At 40.3% G+C, this 16,700-nt stretch overlaps 1 protein-coding gene across 1 annotated transcript in view; it reads left to right on the top strand.

Moving 5' to 3' along the window:
- The window catches only part of IRF2 (interferon regulatory factor 2), a 74,671-nt gene that overhangs the window by 47,265 nt on the left and 10,706 nt on the right, over positions 1-16,700 (top strand). Inside the window, exons 4-6 of the mRNA XM_018565667.1 lie at positions 899-1,075; positions 8,257-8,303; positions 12,505-12,628. Of these exons, the coding sequence (XP_018421169.1) occupies positions 899-1,075; positions 8,257-8,303; positions 12,505-12,628 (348 nt within the window). The remainder of the gene's footprint in view (positions 1-898; positions 1,076-8,256; positions 8,304-12,504; positions 12,629-16,700) is intronic.

Raw genomic sequence — 16,700 nt, 5'->3', positions numbered from 1 at the left:
TATATGTATAAATAACCTAAAACAGCTGAACAAAAACATAAGAAAGTTATCATATTTCATATAATATTTCATTATACATTATACAAAAGCTAAAAATAATGGTATTTTTGCTGTTTTTCTTGTGCAATCAAAACATGGAATCTAACTACATTTAGGGCTCGTTCACACCCAATGTGTTGTAGCTGTGCTGGCTGTTTTTTCCAGTGCAGCTGCAATGCAAGACAGGTCAATTTGCCTATTTTCCAGATGGCTGTGTTTGTGGTGGTGGGCGCTGAAAAAAAGTACAGCATGCAGTGTATTTTTTCAGCGCATTGCACTGCGCTGTGCCTATAGAACCTACTGAAATGTTCGAACAACTTGCCGGATCCTTGTGTGTCACTTGACACATCAAGTCAATTCTTCCACACTGATTTCAGGTTAAGTAATGCAGAGAAATCTGTTTCAAATCTGTTCTAATCTCTTCTTTGAAATTATTCAGAGATTCAGTGTCATGCCCCCGTTATTTGGTTCCCATAGTCATGGGAATTTTTTAGTAGAATTTTGCTCAAAAATATTTATTTTTAGAATGTTTGATTTTCTAATAGTTAATGGGGGTCAAATCGACAATCGTTTCCAAGCTTAGTGATAAATAATAATGGAAAGAGCAGGATGGAATCTTTTTCTCAGATGAACAAAACTCTGACAGTAAATGTGGTTTTCATTCAGGAATCTCAATTCATTCCAAAATCAAATGTTAAAGCCAAACTAAATTTTAAATTACATTCTTCAAGTCTCTGATGGTTTTATCGAATGTTCTGATGAGATTTTTCATATAAAAGCTACCAGTGTATGGCCAGCTTTAAGAACTCCTGCTATAGATATTTATATCATATGATCTGTTTGTGTTCTTGATTGGTAGGGAAGTATCAGCCCGGTGTAGATAAGCCAGATCCGAAGACATGGAAGGCGAATTTTAGGTGTGCAATGAACTCGTTACCAGATATAGAAGAAGTAAAGGACAAGAGTATGAAGAAAGGCAATAATGCATTTAGAGTATACCGGATGATACCAGTAGCAGAAAGACCTTCAAAGAGAGGTATGCTATGATGTTTCCTTTTGACTTTGGTGACCTGTCATTCAATTTGTAGCAATGATTGTGTTAGATACTTTTGAGTACATTAATGTTATGATGAGCAGAGCAATCAGGTTCTGTGTTCCCATGCTATTTCTGGCCAGCGCAGTCCATTCCAGACTAGACCAGAAAAATACTACAGGTCTCATTTTGTCTGGTCAGGAATGCACTGGAACGCGTGGAATCACATCAAAAACGCATGCAAACGCACTGGAACGCACCTGAAAGCCTATTTTAAGTTTTTAAAAACCAGTTCCATAATGCGGCAAAAACGCTGCAATCCCGCAATGCACTGCGTTCCAGATCTGGTCCTGAAAATGATGTGAACCTGGCCTTATAAAAATCAGTGCTGCTTCACAATATAATTCTACAAAGCTCTTTAACGTTCATGGGCTACATTGCTCGTATTATTGACTGGTATGAAAGGTATACAAGAGGAAGCAGTGTAGATGTTTAGGAGTTTTAGGTGCATAAAGAAGATTTCTTTTCAGGGAAGTGTCTGAGTGGTCAATATCTTGGGTTTAAATCTAATGTTGTTGCTGTGGGACTGTTTAGACATTCTTTATTTCAGTGAACTGAATGAGGCCATGATTTTATTTAATAACCAAGCGTAAATGATGCACACAGTCCCAAGCAACTAGAATCAAACCTGTTTCACTGCTCTGACTTTATTAAAGTGCTAAAAGATGAAAGAAAGCTAAGATGTAATAGAACCATAAAGAAATCACTGGCTTAACACATAGTCATTTTGGAGATTTCTCAGTTGAAATCAGGAAGAACATAGAGCCATACACAACATAAGAGTTTAAAGACTTGTCAAGAATCAAGCAGTACTGGTCCTGATCTCATAGCCCTTAAACTATTTGAGTGCTTAGGGTTTAATGTAACCTGTATGTGTACCACCAAGTGAGAAGGCTGCTGCGTTAATAATATACTGTTCGTATTGTAATGTTTATACATTCGTATTGTAATGTTTATACATTTAGGATTATAAATGACTTACTTTGTTTTAGTTGTTGAGATTTTTCTGCAAAGTGCCTAGATCAGCATTTCTCAACCTTTTTATGATCACATCACCTTTTAGTATGCAAAATCTTTAGGCACCCCAGTCTAAAATGTTAAAAGAAATTGTGTGCAGGGGTGTGGAATTCCTATCGCCCGACTGTTGAGTCCTGCTGCCATTTCACTGTGTGCCATATTGTGGTACCTGGGCAGCAGAACTCTCTCACACACACAATGTGCATTAAAGGGTAAGTTCACTTTCCCAGGTAATACGGGAAAATGGATTTACCCGATCAAATCTGGCCCGATCTCTTCTATTGGTACTCGATACCCAAAAACTGGTATTGGTGCATCCCTAGTTTTAAACTTTTAAAACTTTTTGTTGTTGTATTGGGACAAGTAGATTGTCATGAAGGACAAGTAGATTTGACCCCCGCTTTAGCCCTTGGACAAGTAGTTTTTTCAAAAATTTCCACACCCCTGGTGTGGCCCCTCTAGATCCATACAAGATTCTTATCCCAGATAGAAGTCTGGTATAGTTTTTAAAGGGGGTTCCCCTGAAAAAGCCAGAAGGCACCCTAGCTGGCCTTGATGACCTTTAAAATCCGCAGTGATGTATTAGGAAAAAAGTGACCGGACCGGATTCAGGATACAGGTTTAAACTGGTGCTTATTTATATCTTATGCTAAAGCCATTGACAGCCTTGTTCAGCACTGGTGTAGTTTTTTTCTTTATATATTTGGGTACAGTTTCTCCTTATCTATAATTGCAGTAGGGCAGCTGAATAGCAGGATCAGCATCCATAGCGTTTTCAGGAATACATATTATGACATAGTAACAACCATATTTGCTTACAGTTTTGTCTTTGTTATAACTTCCCTTCTTTTTTTATTAGCTCAGTGGGTTTCACAATCCTAATTTTCATTTCCTACTTTATGCATTTCGTTTTTTACTCCCAATCGCATACCAGATTACACTGTCTTGAGGGGAAGGGGCAAGGCTCTGTTTCTCTGAAGGAATTTGTCTGAAAAATCTGATTTAGGATTGTCACTCAGTCACGCTCTGTTCTGTGTATTTAATTTAATTTTAGCAATGATCTAACAGGGTGAGTGGCAGACTGGAATTCTCATCCACAGCATCCCTATACATGATACGTTTCGGGGGGGGGAGATATGTATCAAGGAATCCCTGCTGTGTCAGAAAACCCGAATAGATCCATGAACCCATCGCACTCCTGACCGCTTGTCTCCAATGAAAGAATCTGGGTGCTGCGGTGGTCGACGGACGGCAACCGTCATGTAACAGCAGGAAACAGGGACACCGGCACTCCAATGTTAGTTCAAATATAAAATCTTTTTATTGTAGAAAAAATTACATGCCACAAAGTTGCGACGACCGTTTCGGGGTCACACAGGATCCCCTTCTTCAAGCAATGACATGTGGCAAACAGTGCAGACACAAAACAGTTTAAATAGCAAACACCCACAAAGCAAAAACCCTTGGGTGGTTTCTACCACAGCCTAGGTTTGTGATTGTCCCTTTGTTGGTACTTACTGGTCACCTCTCCAAGGGTATCGGTTAATTTCACAGAGACACTTGGTGTTTCCTTTTTTCAGCCCGGTGTTCCCATACAGGACCTTTTATGTTTGTATGACAACAACATGATCATTTTCATTGTTAACATCGAGTGTAATTGATCCCCAGATTACTTAGACAGTGACTCTGAGCCCAGCACACAAGCCTTGTTAAACAGCTGGTCTTTTACTATCTTCACTGACACCCTGCCTCTCCCCTGTCAGTAACCCTGCATGCAGCGGCAGCGAGCCACTACAATGACGACCGATACTACGGCTCTCCCGTACGTGTAAGCCGATCAGGCGCCAAGTGTTGCTGGGTTACCGCAAGTAGGGCGGAACCCAGCCTGTACCATGTGGAACGCTTCTGACCAATAGGGCAGCGAGGGGTGTGGTCACTGAGCGCGTAATCATGGAGCCTTCTCTCCCTACACATCAGGACGGGCCGGCCAAGCGGCACACAGCGGTACTCTCACCGCTTCATTCTCTACATAGGAGACAGAATGTAAGGTACATATCTAATATGGCTCTCTTATAACCCTTAGATTGCGCATTGTGACTGTTGAAACCTTGGGCGATACCTGTATTTACCTCCTGTGTTTACATCCAATGTTTACAACTGTATTTTGAACTGTTCCTGGCGGGAATGTGACGCCATTATGACATCACTGGATTGCTTTTTGATTGATTTTTGCTTTGTGGGTGTTTGGTATTTAAAGTGTTTTGTGTCTGCACTGTTTGCCACATGTCATTGCTTGAAGAAGGGGATCCTGTGTGCCCCAAAACGGTCGTCTCAACTTTGTGACATGTAGTTTTTTCTACAATAAAAAGATTTTATATTTGAACTAACATTGGAGTGCCGGTGTCCCTGTTTCCTGCTGTTACATGACGGTTGCCGTCCGTCGACCACCGCAGCACCCAGATTCTTTCATTGGAGACAAACGGTCAGGAGTGCGATGTGTTCATGGATCTTGTCCGATTTTGGCATTCTCATTATGACATCACTGGATTGCTTTTTGATTGATTTTTGCTTTGTGGGTGTTTGGTATTTAAAGTGTTTTGTGTCTGCACTGTTTGCCACATGTCATTGCTTGAAGAAGGGGATCCTGTGTGCCCCAAAACGGTCGTCTCAACTTTGTGACATGTAGTTTTTTCTACAATAAAAAGATTTTATATTTGAACTAACATTGGAGTGCCGGTGTCCCTGTTTCCTGCTGTTACATGACGGTTGCCGTCCGTCGACCACCGCAGCACCCAGATTCTTTCATTGGAGACAAACGGTCAGGAGTGCGATGGGTTCATGGATCTAGTCCGATTTTGGCACTACCCAGCACCCCTGCGGATTATCCAGCCTGAGAAGGCCTTATTTTCTATCTTAAACTTTTTCATTCATAACGCAACTCACAACCAACTTGGAACACCCCACCTATGGATGAACAGATACACGCAGCTCTTCCTAGCTATCGAGGCACATACAGTAATGAAGAGGCAGAGGCGATTCTATTCCCTGTCGATATGGCCAAGGCTTTTGGCTTGGATACAGTATTTGATCTTATCAAGGAAATTTAAAAGATTAAAGAAAAAACGTGTAGATCTGGAATTACACGGTCAATCCTTATCTGAATATTCCCGTGCCAGAAAGATCCCGAGAGGCTTTTTGGGTTACCAACCAACCCACGATTGGCCGACAAAAAAACGTATGAACAGATACACGCAGCTCTTCCTAGCTATCGAGGCACATACAGTAATGAAGAGGCAGAGGCGATTCTATTCCCTGTCGATACGGCCAAGGCTTTTGGCTTGGATACAGTATTTGATCTTATCAAGGAAATTTAAAAGATTAAAGAAAAAACGTGTAGATCTGGAATTACACGGTCAATCCTTATCTGAATATTTCCGTGCCAGAAAGATCCCGAGAGGCTTTTCGGGTTACCAACCAACCCACGATAGGCCGACAAAAAAACTAATTTTGTGAAAAATGGTGCGAGATCTCCACCCAAAATTCACTCAATTATATTCTACTTGTAATTGAAGAAGTGAAGACCCAAATATGCCAACTTAACCGGGATATCACAGGACAAGAACTCACACTAAGCGACAAAATCACTGACAAAGACGCCCTTAATGCCGATCTGCAGAAGATAGAATCAGAGATTGCCACATATGCCGATCAACAAAGACAGTTGAAACATGATAAATGTAATCTTGTGAACCAAGACTATCAGGACAGCAGGGTATACCCCTGGCTCTCTGGCGGCAACAGACGGCGCTACAGACCCACATACCAAAGGACGCCCTAGAACACGCGGAGCAACCGCCACGGTCTCATCAGACAGCGAACGTCCCACAGAGAACCCCTCGAAACGGTCATCACAACTTTGTGAGATGTAGTTTTTTCTACAATAAAAAGATTTTATATTTGATCTAACATTGGAGTGCCGATGTCCCAGAATACCCGAACAGACTCGGCAGCTCATTGGCTGCCAGCTCTGTTCGTACAAAGATTTTCCGACCGGCTCCTTCAATTAGCTGATCGAGGGATGCTGGGTGCAAGGGTGCCGAAAACAGCACCCAGTGTGCAAATTTAAACCAGTTCCTCAAGAACAGGCCAAAATTGGCACAGTGTATGGCCACCTTTTATTATTGCTAATATCAGTAGATTTACCCGAGACCGATAATCTTTACAAAGTTGTGAATACCTATAAATCCGATTATTGGTTGACCTATAATCTGTACTTATAGAAAGACTGTGGACTGAAATTAAGTTCATTAACATAGAATGCAGAAGCCAGGACTGTAATCCTTTAACCCTTTGTTAGGACAGGCAGTGTGCAAATCTACTTTACAAATTGTAATGAATTGAGCCAACGCAGTACAGACACGGTTAACAAACGCCTCAAAACCTCTCCTAACATTACAAAGAAGAAGCAAGTAGAAATTGTAACCCTCAAGAAGTCAAGAAACCCTAACCCAAGTAAAAGCATTTTAAACTGCAAGAAGCAGTTTTTAGATGTTTTTTTTTAATCTTATGCGCTGTGAATGGGAACATGTAACAAATATAAAACATAAAAAACTTAAAAATTATGACTGCAGCCCATAAAGTTTATTATTTGCATATGAGCTCAGGTTAACAAGAAACCTATTTGAATAACAAGTCAATATAACAAAGTATTGCATCAATGTCTCTAACTACAATATGTGCAGGACGGATGGAGAAAGGAGTATTGTGTAACACTTGCTATAGGAAGCACTTAGTCATATGTAGTAGACAGGAGCACACAAGGATTACTTACAACATAGTTTTCCTGTGGATAGCTTAGAAAAGCGGTCGTTAACTGGTATGGAGAGGTGGAGATCTACCTGAACAACATGGAGGAGGTCAAAGCTCACCAGGGTAAAGCTCGTTTTTTTATGGAGATAACCTAGCAAGGCCTCATTAAAGTAAAAAAAGAATAACAGCTTTACTAATATAAATGTCACTGTAAAAATATAAACATATCCTTCCTTTTTAGCATCGGTGAGAAACATGGCATTCACTTCCATTCACTGTTTTTTTCATGTTTGGAGAGTAATTCAGCACCCCTTAACTCGTATCTTAAAGTAATCAATTTCAGATAGGTGTTAATACAGAGGAAACAAGACTTTCCATAGTGTAAAACAATCACATTTCTTAAATAAAGGCATTTAAAATGACAGCCCAGTTTCTGCCTAGGCTCTGTGACAACGGAACTGACTACTAAAGCACTTTACATTGTGAATGTCATTTTAACCCCTTTAGCCGACAGGCTCTACAAGTTTAAACAGCCCTGATGCTGGCGACATACACTGTACGTCATCAGTCACGATGGGGTTAAATGCGTTTATTATAAATGTGATGATTTTACACTATGGAAAGTCTTGTCTTCTCAGTATTAACGCCTATCTGAACGGGATTCCAAACCGAGGTGTGGTGGAGAGAGCCCCACTACGAGAAACACTTTGGATTGGTGGTACAAAGCACTTTCTGACCAATAGTATGGTGATCAGCATTTTGAGTTTACTCATATTATTTATGAAGAGCACGATTGTTGATGATCATCACTGGACTTGTGGTTTGGAGGACTTTTGAAATGAGCACATTTGCACTTTATTTGAAGATGAGGTTGGGTTGAGTGTATACGGAAACTATGAACTCTGATTTTCTTATCACCTAAATGATTGTGCACAGCTATTTATTTTGCAAGAATTTGCTTTGCACTGTCTTTGATTTAATGATTTAGGTTGCAGATTCTCATGTTAAGTCATGCACATCAATTTTTTGTTTTAGATATTTATTTCATATTAGTTTATATAATAGCACAGTATATTTCATAACATGCATTTAGCTAGTTGTCCTGTATGTGGGTGAGGGTGAAGTCATAGGTCTGCTACAGTCATATGGCCGTGATCAGTGGGGTAGATTGTGATAGATCTGTTGCCAAGCTGTGACTTAAAACATAAGACTGTCCTGCATGCAAAGTAGCAGACTATTATGACACAGGTTATACTTCCTACTAAACTAAACTCTTTTTTTGTATTTTCTTCTTTCAGGAAAAAGAGCAAAAGTAGAAAAAGAAGAAAAAATAAAACAAGAGAAGGTTTGAATTTTTACTTTATCACACTACCTGCTATAATCTTAACAACACAGTAGTAGTTGATATCTGCTTATGTTCTTTAGTCATTAACCCAAACCTAAGGGTACCCGTGGACATGAGATAATAGTCACCAAATTCATTAATCGCCAGAATTAGGTCATGTTTGTATGTGGCCCACAAACTTGCCTCAAGCCAGCCTTGGAGAACAGTCAATTGGGTATGTCATAAAACCTGTCCTCATACCTGATGTTCCCCCACTGACGAGCTAGGACCAGGGCCGGCCTTAGGGGTGTGCGAGACGTGCGGCCGCACAGGGCGCCATGGCAACAAGGGCGCTGTGTGGCCGACACAGCTCGTCCTGGGGGCGGCTTCTCTCCCCCTCACCGCTTAATATTTCCCCAAAGCCCCCCGACAGTACAAAATAAATAATACAAAAATAAAAAATTATGAAAAAAATTTAAAAAAATGATTTTTTAAAAGTGAAAACAGCCCCCCCCCCCTTCACACACACACATTATTAGACAAGTGCGAAGACTTAAAATTATTTTCAGATGAAATAAACGAAAACTAAAAAAGTTTTTATTTGTTTCATCAAACAAAACACTTTTTTATGCTATTTTGGATTCAGTCACGGCATGTTCTGGAGGCAGGGCGCATGACGTCATATACCGCACGTGTTGGTGTATATCTAGGTATACACCAAGATGGTGTGGCCAATAACAGCGTGTGACGTCACCTGACGCCACGCATGGATGGCGTCATGTAACGTCATGCTCCCTGCCTCCAAGATGGGGGCACGCATTCACAGACGCCGGTGGCCAACATGGCCGCCGCACATTCTCAAACAAATTATTATGCACCTGAATATATTTTTCGTATATTCGGACATATAGTAATTAATTCATTTTACATGTAGTCCGGGTTTTGTGTTCTGTTTTCTATTCTTACTTTTCTAGATGCACGTACTTGAAAAAAGGATCGGCATGACATCCTGACACTTTATTTTTATAAACTCTATTTTAGTTTGAAATTTATTGTTTACCTTCTGTTGTTTTATTTGATAAGAATACTTATATTGTGCCTACAAGTTTAATACCTTTGAATAAAAGTTTTATTTTTATCATGCTTTTTAATATGTTTCTTTGTGGCTTAACAAAATAAGAGTCTTTAATTGGTGCGGATATTTGGGAAAATGGGTGTGGTTAGGGGGGTGTGGCCACTAAAGGGTGTGGCCACTGAGGGGTGTGGTCACTGAGGGGCGCTGTAAAGCTTTCTCGCACAGGGCGCCTAAAGGCCTAAGGCCGGCCCTGGCTAGGACCTCCTCCAACCCTACCCATAAGGGTTAGCATTGGATGAAGTAAAAGCCAGCTCTGCATGCTTTACCCCATGGAGAGAAAAAAAGTGTTTGGTACCCTGGAGCTCCGATATACCATGTATATCCCTTTGTATTAATTGAAATAGGTCATCTAGGTCAAGTAACCGGAGTTTTTTTATATGTAGATTTTGCTATAGATACTGTATACCTTACAGAGGAGTAATGTTTAATTCACCAAGTAAAACTATTGATCATACAAAATTCCTGGCAGCCCTTGCCAGGACAATTGTATCTTAAAGGGCTGGGGTGTCCATGGAGATTACAGAAGAATCAGCCACAAATGGACGATTGTTCAATGACTGTTGGTAATGCCACCAATCATACCGTGTTTCCCCGAAAATAAGACAGTGTCTTATATTTTTTTTTCTACGAAAAAAGACACTAGGTCTTATTTTCGGGGGATGTCTTACCTGGCTTGGCTGCAGCTGTCCACTCTGCCGTCCAGGGAGCCACAGACAGGTGGGCGGGCGTGCAGGCGCGGGAGGGAGGGAGCTGCGGCTAGTGCTCTGATGCCGTCCAGGGAGCCGCTCTTGGTGCTCTGTCAGCCGATCGGAAGGCATTGTGGTCAGGGTGATGAAGAGCCGCTCGGCTCAGTAACGGTTTGGTGGGCGGGCTGGCAGGTGGGGGCGTGCCTTAAGGGAGCTGCGGCTAGCACTATCTTCAGGGATTTCTGTAATATGAGATCTACCACCGAACTAGGTCTTATTTTCGGGGTAGGTCTTATATAACAGAAAAAAACACCCTGAAGATAGTGCTAGGTCTTATTTCCGGGGTAGGTCTTACTTTCGGGGAAACACGGTATTTGGTGTTTATACTGACATGAATATAACAACCGGTACTTTCTGCTATTATCATCTCATGAATATGAGTCAGTATTCCCATAGCACTGAGGATGTTTTATTGTCTAATGCAGTTTGCCATATATGATAAGCAACCTTTATATGTGTAATATTTGTACCTTAACTTACTTGATGGTCACGAAAGTGGCACTTTGTTAAAGGTGACTTTGCTGTTTAGCATCTCCAGTTGTGCTGGGAAAAGCTGCTCCTATAAACATACCACCATTTACTTTACCACTGTCTTATTTTTATGCAAGCCATTGAAAATAAAAAAATACAGGCTTTGTTTTTATACATGGTAAAGTACATAGTATATTAGACTTTACAGCATCCTCTCTATCATTAATTCTTACATATATTAATAGGCTGAAATTAACTGCAGGTTAATGTGATTCCTGTTCTACATGATCCAGTTCAAAATTCAAACACTCCATGCCAGATCCTTCAAGCCTTACTTCAACCAACATTTTTAGAGAGTAACAAGATTGAAAATTTCCGACAGGTTTTATTTCTGTCTGTGACTCCACTGGAAAGATTTCCGATCGATACCTGTAAGTACAGGACAAGAAATGAGGGTAGAGTAGTAGTTACTGGGACAGGAAAGCACAGACTGCAATAGAAACCACATGTTTTAAGCCCCACCAACTGTAGTGAAAAAATTATTTTGTTTTGTCTGCATCCCTGTTTGGAGAGATGTACCTTAATTTCCTGTCCTGGCAGGAAGTGAGGGGAAATGTCCCCATTAAGGACACAGAGAGCAATAAACACTGCAGAGGCGCTAAACTTTCCTCCCTTCTCTGGAGTTGGACTGCCACGGAGCATGCTTTTCTAAATAATTTTTGTTTTCTGTTTGTAAAGTGATACGGAAGCTATTGCAATGTTTTGGATGTGTATGGCTTAAACATGTAAAATATATCTGCTCTCCTCACAGGGGTCTTCCTGTGAAATGTAAATGACTGGAGGGAGACAGTGCAGTGTGTTGTGGTAATGCAGAAATAAACATAATGTGTGCTCGTTTTTGTCTAGGTTCAAAAATAACAAAGTTATACTCACCCAAAGCTCCGAGCTGGCCAGCTGTCACAGCACTCCCTCCAACCTGTCTTTTCCTGCGCTGCAGCATTGGAATGTTTCTCAGAGTCCTCACCTCCTATACACTGTGTATATAATGTGATGATTTACAGGACCTTAGACCACTGCAGCGGAGGGGAGGGTGGCTGGAAGGACTGGTTTAAGAACAGGCCGACTGCATGGTTCAGGTGAGTTTTTTTTTTTACCTAGACAGAAACGAGCAGGTAACCCTTGCAGTACGAGAGTAGCCCTACTGCAAAGGTTATACATTTTATTTTTTCCTTGGAGTTCTTTAATCGTGATGAGGAATGTGTTTTGTGATCATCAGCTGAGTGTTTGTGAATAAATATGGATTTCTGGGCCTGGAATCTTGTTTCTGTTTCATGATCCAGACAAGGACTTTAAAAAAATGCTTCACAAGTATGTTTAAAACAAAACACCAATATGTCCTACTCTTTATTAAGGTGCTGTATACAGTTATTCCAAAGTACATAAAGCAGAACTCTGGGTAAAATGATTAACCTTTTGAAGTGGGGCTTTTCCCTGGAGTTCTTCTTTAAGAAAAGAACCACAACATGTTAAAAACACTCGTCAGAGATGGGGAACTATGAGAACTTTGTGATGACATTTCCAGTTTCATTTTGACTATTAAGAAGGTTAAAAGAGCTCTAGCTTTGTATTTGATAAGGGGAAAGTAGCCGTGATGTACTTCATGAACGTCAGTTTTCATTTGAATCACAAACTGTAAAGTGGTAAATTCACAAATAGGAAAGCTACATCTGTAAAACCAAATTCTTTCCTTTGTGTGCTGTCCATCTTCTTTAGTAATGATCCCTAATACAATAGTCTCATCAGAAGAAATAAGAAACACATAATGCATGTTGCATGGATAGATTTATTTGATCTTCTGTGTTTTGTACAGGAGGAACCTATTCAGAGACCGCTGGCATTTATGAATGGAGCATATACAGTTTCTTCACAATATACAGTTCTATGTCCTACATTAAGACCAGAAGTTGATAGCACTGTAAATATTGTAGGTAAGTGTTACAAGTACCTGATCTTTATGAAACCAGAGGTAGCTTACTGCATGCGATAAACGTCTTCTCCCAATGTCTCTTGTGGCATTTCAGATAGATCCAGATTCTTATGCAATGCTGCTAATGACCAGTGTTTGGGAAACACTACCCGGATATTCCCATGTATCGCACAGCCATTTGTAAATCTCTTTACTATAAGTAATCCACGCCCCAAAAAATTTAAAATATTCAAATTGTTTTATGTTAACTGCAATGAGAGATCCACTGAATTTACAAGAACTGTTTCTTTAATTTACTGGGTGTTTAGATACAATATTTATGCAAGTGGTCTGACTAATTTGAATGCTGCTTGTGTTGATGTTTGTCAATGTCATACTGCCAGATGAGAAAAGTGATGGCAGAAAAAGTCTTGTGTGAAAGAAGGTGATGGATCTTAAACTTAGAAAAGGTGTTTCTTTACTTATAACTAGGAAACCATGCTGTGAGAAGACTTTTTACTGGGTTTTCCAATGAAAAAATGCTTTTATTTTGATGGTGTTAGCTTTATTCTGGATGAAGAAATTAGAAAGAATTAAGAAATAACCTTTATAAAGGAATGTCCTTCCCTGAATCGATAGTAGATCTTGGCAAAATGCTTAAAATATTGCAAAAATGTGTCCCACAGGGTATGTAATAATAATTTTTCTATGCCAATTGACATTACTTTGTCACTTTTTTTGCATATTAATAAAGAATTAAATAGAGCCTGTCAGAATATGGAAGCTGCCATTGCTGACCTAGGATGCCCTCCTTATTCTTCCTTTACTACTTTGTAGATTACTTACCGGGAACTAGTGTGTGCATATCTGGTGTGGTGATGATTGATAGACACATGCTTGTTCCAAGTTAATGGCTCACTAAGCAGGGAGGCATTGATGAACATGATAGCCCAGAGACATGCCCCTTTACGTTGCAATCATAGCACCTGTTCTTCTCTCCTGATATGTCCCTTTAAAATGTTATGATTTACATACACATAGAGCAGCAGGTTCTTGAAAGAGAAATAGCTGGTACCGCTGGGACAATGAAGCTACACCACACAGATCCACTTGTTGGCCAAAGCCATATGAAGCTCTCCATAAATAGACAGATCAGGCCCTCTACCCTGCCTTGGACTTCAGGTCAGGCAGCTAGTGTCCAGTATTAGACACTCTGAGGTTCTCAACATAACTTTAATTAGTAATTTCTCCCCTCATTGATTTCCTGTATATTTGAGCAAGAGTTTTATGAGCAGCGGAAGGAAGACGTGGCCAACTCACGGCATGTTGAGGCACCTCAGGGTGCTTTATTTGATATAATAACCTACTTTAGATATTTGCCAGTACAGACAAGCCTTAAACTGATAATATGTGGAAACCACTGATCCAGGATCCCACTGTGAGCAGCCATTTGACCACATATGGAAGCTTTGTTCACATGATCTACACTAAGGGAACTATCAGCCAATCAACAGCTTATCCTGAAAAATGTACAACTGGTCATGTTCTGTTGGTTTCTGTCAAAATCCTATACATTTTGTGGTGCCATGTCTGGTTATGAGCATGTGCTACTACCCATGTGTACTAATGCCTGGCTGGGTTTAGGAAGCTTGTATATGTATATCGAGGGCAGGATGTATTGCAGCTGCAGTAATGTCAGAAATAGCAGCATTAGTTTAGGCTGAAAACATTGCATAGATAACTTCCCCCCTAGAACAGACCACAGTGTCCATATTTATAACTGGCATTATTGCAATGAGAATTACAAGGGCCTAATTTGTTGTAAATTGTAACTGCATTTCATCAATACATAAATGGAATCTGTGACTGCTTTTTGAGTGCTGAGAAGTTTGATCTATACAGACAAAAGGAATATTGGGGGATATTTTAACTTCAATCATTTGGAAATGAGTCATTTTTTTCTATTCCTGTATACCACTCATTTAAGTCTTATGATCATACAATGGAAACTCTGTGCCTAAATGTTTAGGTTCTCTTGCAGCTTTGCATGTCTTGAGGGCTTTACATTGTTTTTCTTGCAGTCAAGCTAAATGAGCTGTACAGTAATGACAACACAGCATGTTAAACTTTTCTTGTTTGCAAAGGATACATAATGACTCAGGTATTTCTGGGCTCTTTTCACACGTGCGACAAAACCAGGCGTTTTTAACGCCTCTCTGCCGCCTATTAAAGCCTATGTGGAATAAAACAAATGGAAACTGCCCAGTAAAGTTCACACGTGGGCGTCAGCGTTGCGTCAAAAAATAGATTGCATGTCGTGTCCTGGAGACATTGCCGCTGGAATAATACCTCCATTGAAGTCTATTGAGCCGCTTGGTCAATGCTCCCTAGAGCGCTTTTCAGGCATTTTTCAAGCGTTGCACTGGCATTCAGGAGAGATATAGGAGGTTTTGAAAACACTGAGAAATCAGAGAGTGAGAGGACAGAGCAGATGCCACGACCCAAGCCTGCCCAGCTACTGCGACTCCTGCTGGTCACGTCCCTTTACTACATCACTTTACCCTACCCTACTTGCAGGCCATTTTGCAAGCATTTGTGACACCTCCCTAATGCCTTGAAAATGCCTGCTGAATGCGCCTTGTTAACACTATAGGTGTGTTAATCAGCATTGCTCTGTCATTAAATTTTCAATGCAAGTGTGAAAGAGCCCTTAGTGTAAAGTTGTTATTTTTGATTAGAGTAGATATTGGTTTGAACCTCTGCCAGTTCTCTGTGGTTTTTTTCTGCTGTCTATGTTACACTGAGAAGATTTCCCTCCACCTGTAAGGACATGACAGGAAATGAGAGAAAGTATTTCCAAAATGAGTGGAATCTCTTCTAAAGCATGTACAGTAATACCTTGGTTTACAAGTAACTTGGTTTGAGAGCGTTTTGCAAGACAAGCAAACATTTCTGAAAAATGTTGCCTTGATATACAAGCAAATGTCTTGCAATAAGAGCAAAATTTTGTAGAAAAGCACCACCTGAATAAGGCTGTAGCAGTGCGAGCGATGAGACATGTCACATTGGATAGATTCCTTGTTAAGGTTTCACAAAATGAAAAAGATTCCATTGAGTCAAGAGATAACAGTGATTCTGTTAGTGACAGTGAAAGTCATCCTACACAATAATCCTCCTCTCCTGTCCCCCTCACACCAGCCACGAAGGTACCTGTAATTGGTTTATTTTTCTTTACATTTTATACAGTATTATATTACAGTACAGTATTGTAATCATTGTTATATGAATATTTTTGGGTTGTGGAACGAATCATCTGAATTTCCATTATTTCCTATGGGGAAATTCGCTTTGATATACAAGCGCTTTGGATTACAAGCATGCTTCCGGAACGAATTATGCTCGTAAACCAAGGTATTACTGTATATGGAGTGAATTTTGTCTGGTTCTGGATGAATGGCTTCACTCCGTGGGTGTCGCTGTCAGCAGCCTTCCACCCAACTTCCTTCGATCTGAAAATCGAAGGAAAATTGTTGGCCAAACACTATTCGGGTATTCTGACCGCGGCCCACCTGTGTTTGTCAGAATTCAATAGCCCAGGAAGGGAGGGGGATTCCTCAATTTACACTGGGAGAATGAAGAGTTTATTCTTTCCCCACTAGCTGAACACAAAAACTACAGTGTGTAGCAGCCTTTAGACTCTTGTCATCGGTGTCACCATTAAAATTCTTTGCCCCCTGCTACTATTTTGTGATCATTTTAACATTTTGGTTTTTACATAACTTTCTCTTGTGATAATATTCACCAAAGCAAATTAAGAGAATAAATCTTCCAAGCAGAGACGCGGACAACAACAAAAATTAGAGATTCCAACACAGAGGGACTTTGTACTAACAATCTCAATCTGCACAGTCTTGCCTCCACTTTCCCAACATACACCGGTGCTCTCTGTAATGTAATAGACCATGGCCAGATACAACCCCTCTCTTCCATTGCACTTCAGGTCTGCTTGAGGATGCTTGGGTGTGTCTTTACTCATCTATACCCTCAGGACGTGACTATAAATAGAAAAAAATACTTTCATAACTCATTTTTTTTACAGA

Source organism: Nanorana parkeri, unplaced genomic scaffold (assembly GCF_000935625.1).
Source record: "Nanorana parkeri isolate BGI_ZX_2015 unplaced genomic scaffold, ASM93562v1 scaffold871, whole genome shotgun sequence".
In the NCBI taxonomy this organism is placed as follows: domain Eukaryota; kingdom Metazoa; phylum Chordata; class Amphibia; order Anura; family Dicroglossidae; genus Nanorana; species Nanorana parkeri.
The sequence above is the reverse complement of the archived record's forward strand: the minus strand, read 5'-3'. Positions and strand labels throughout refer to the sequence as shown.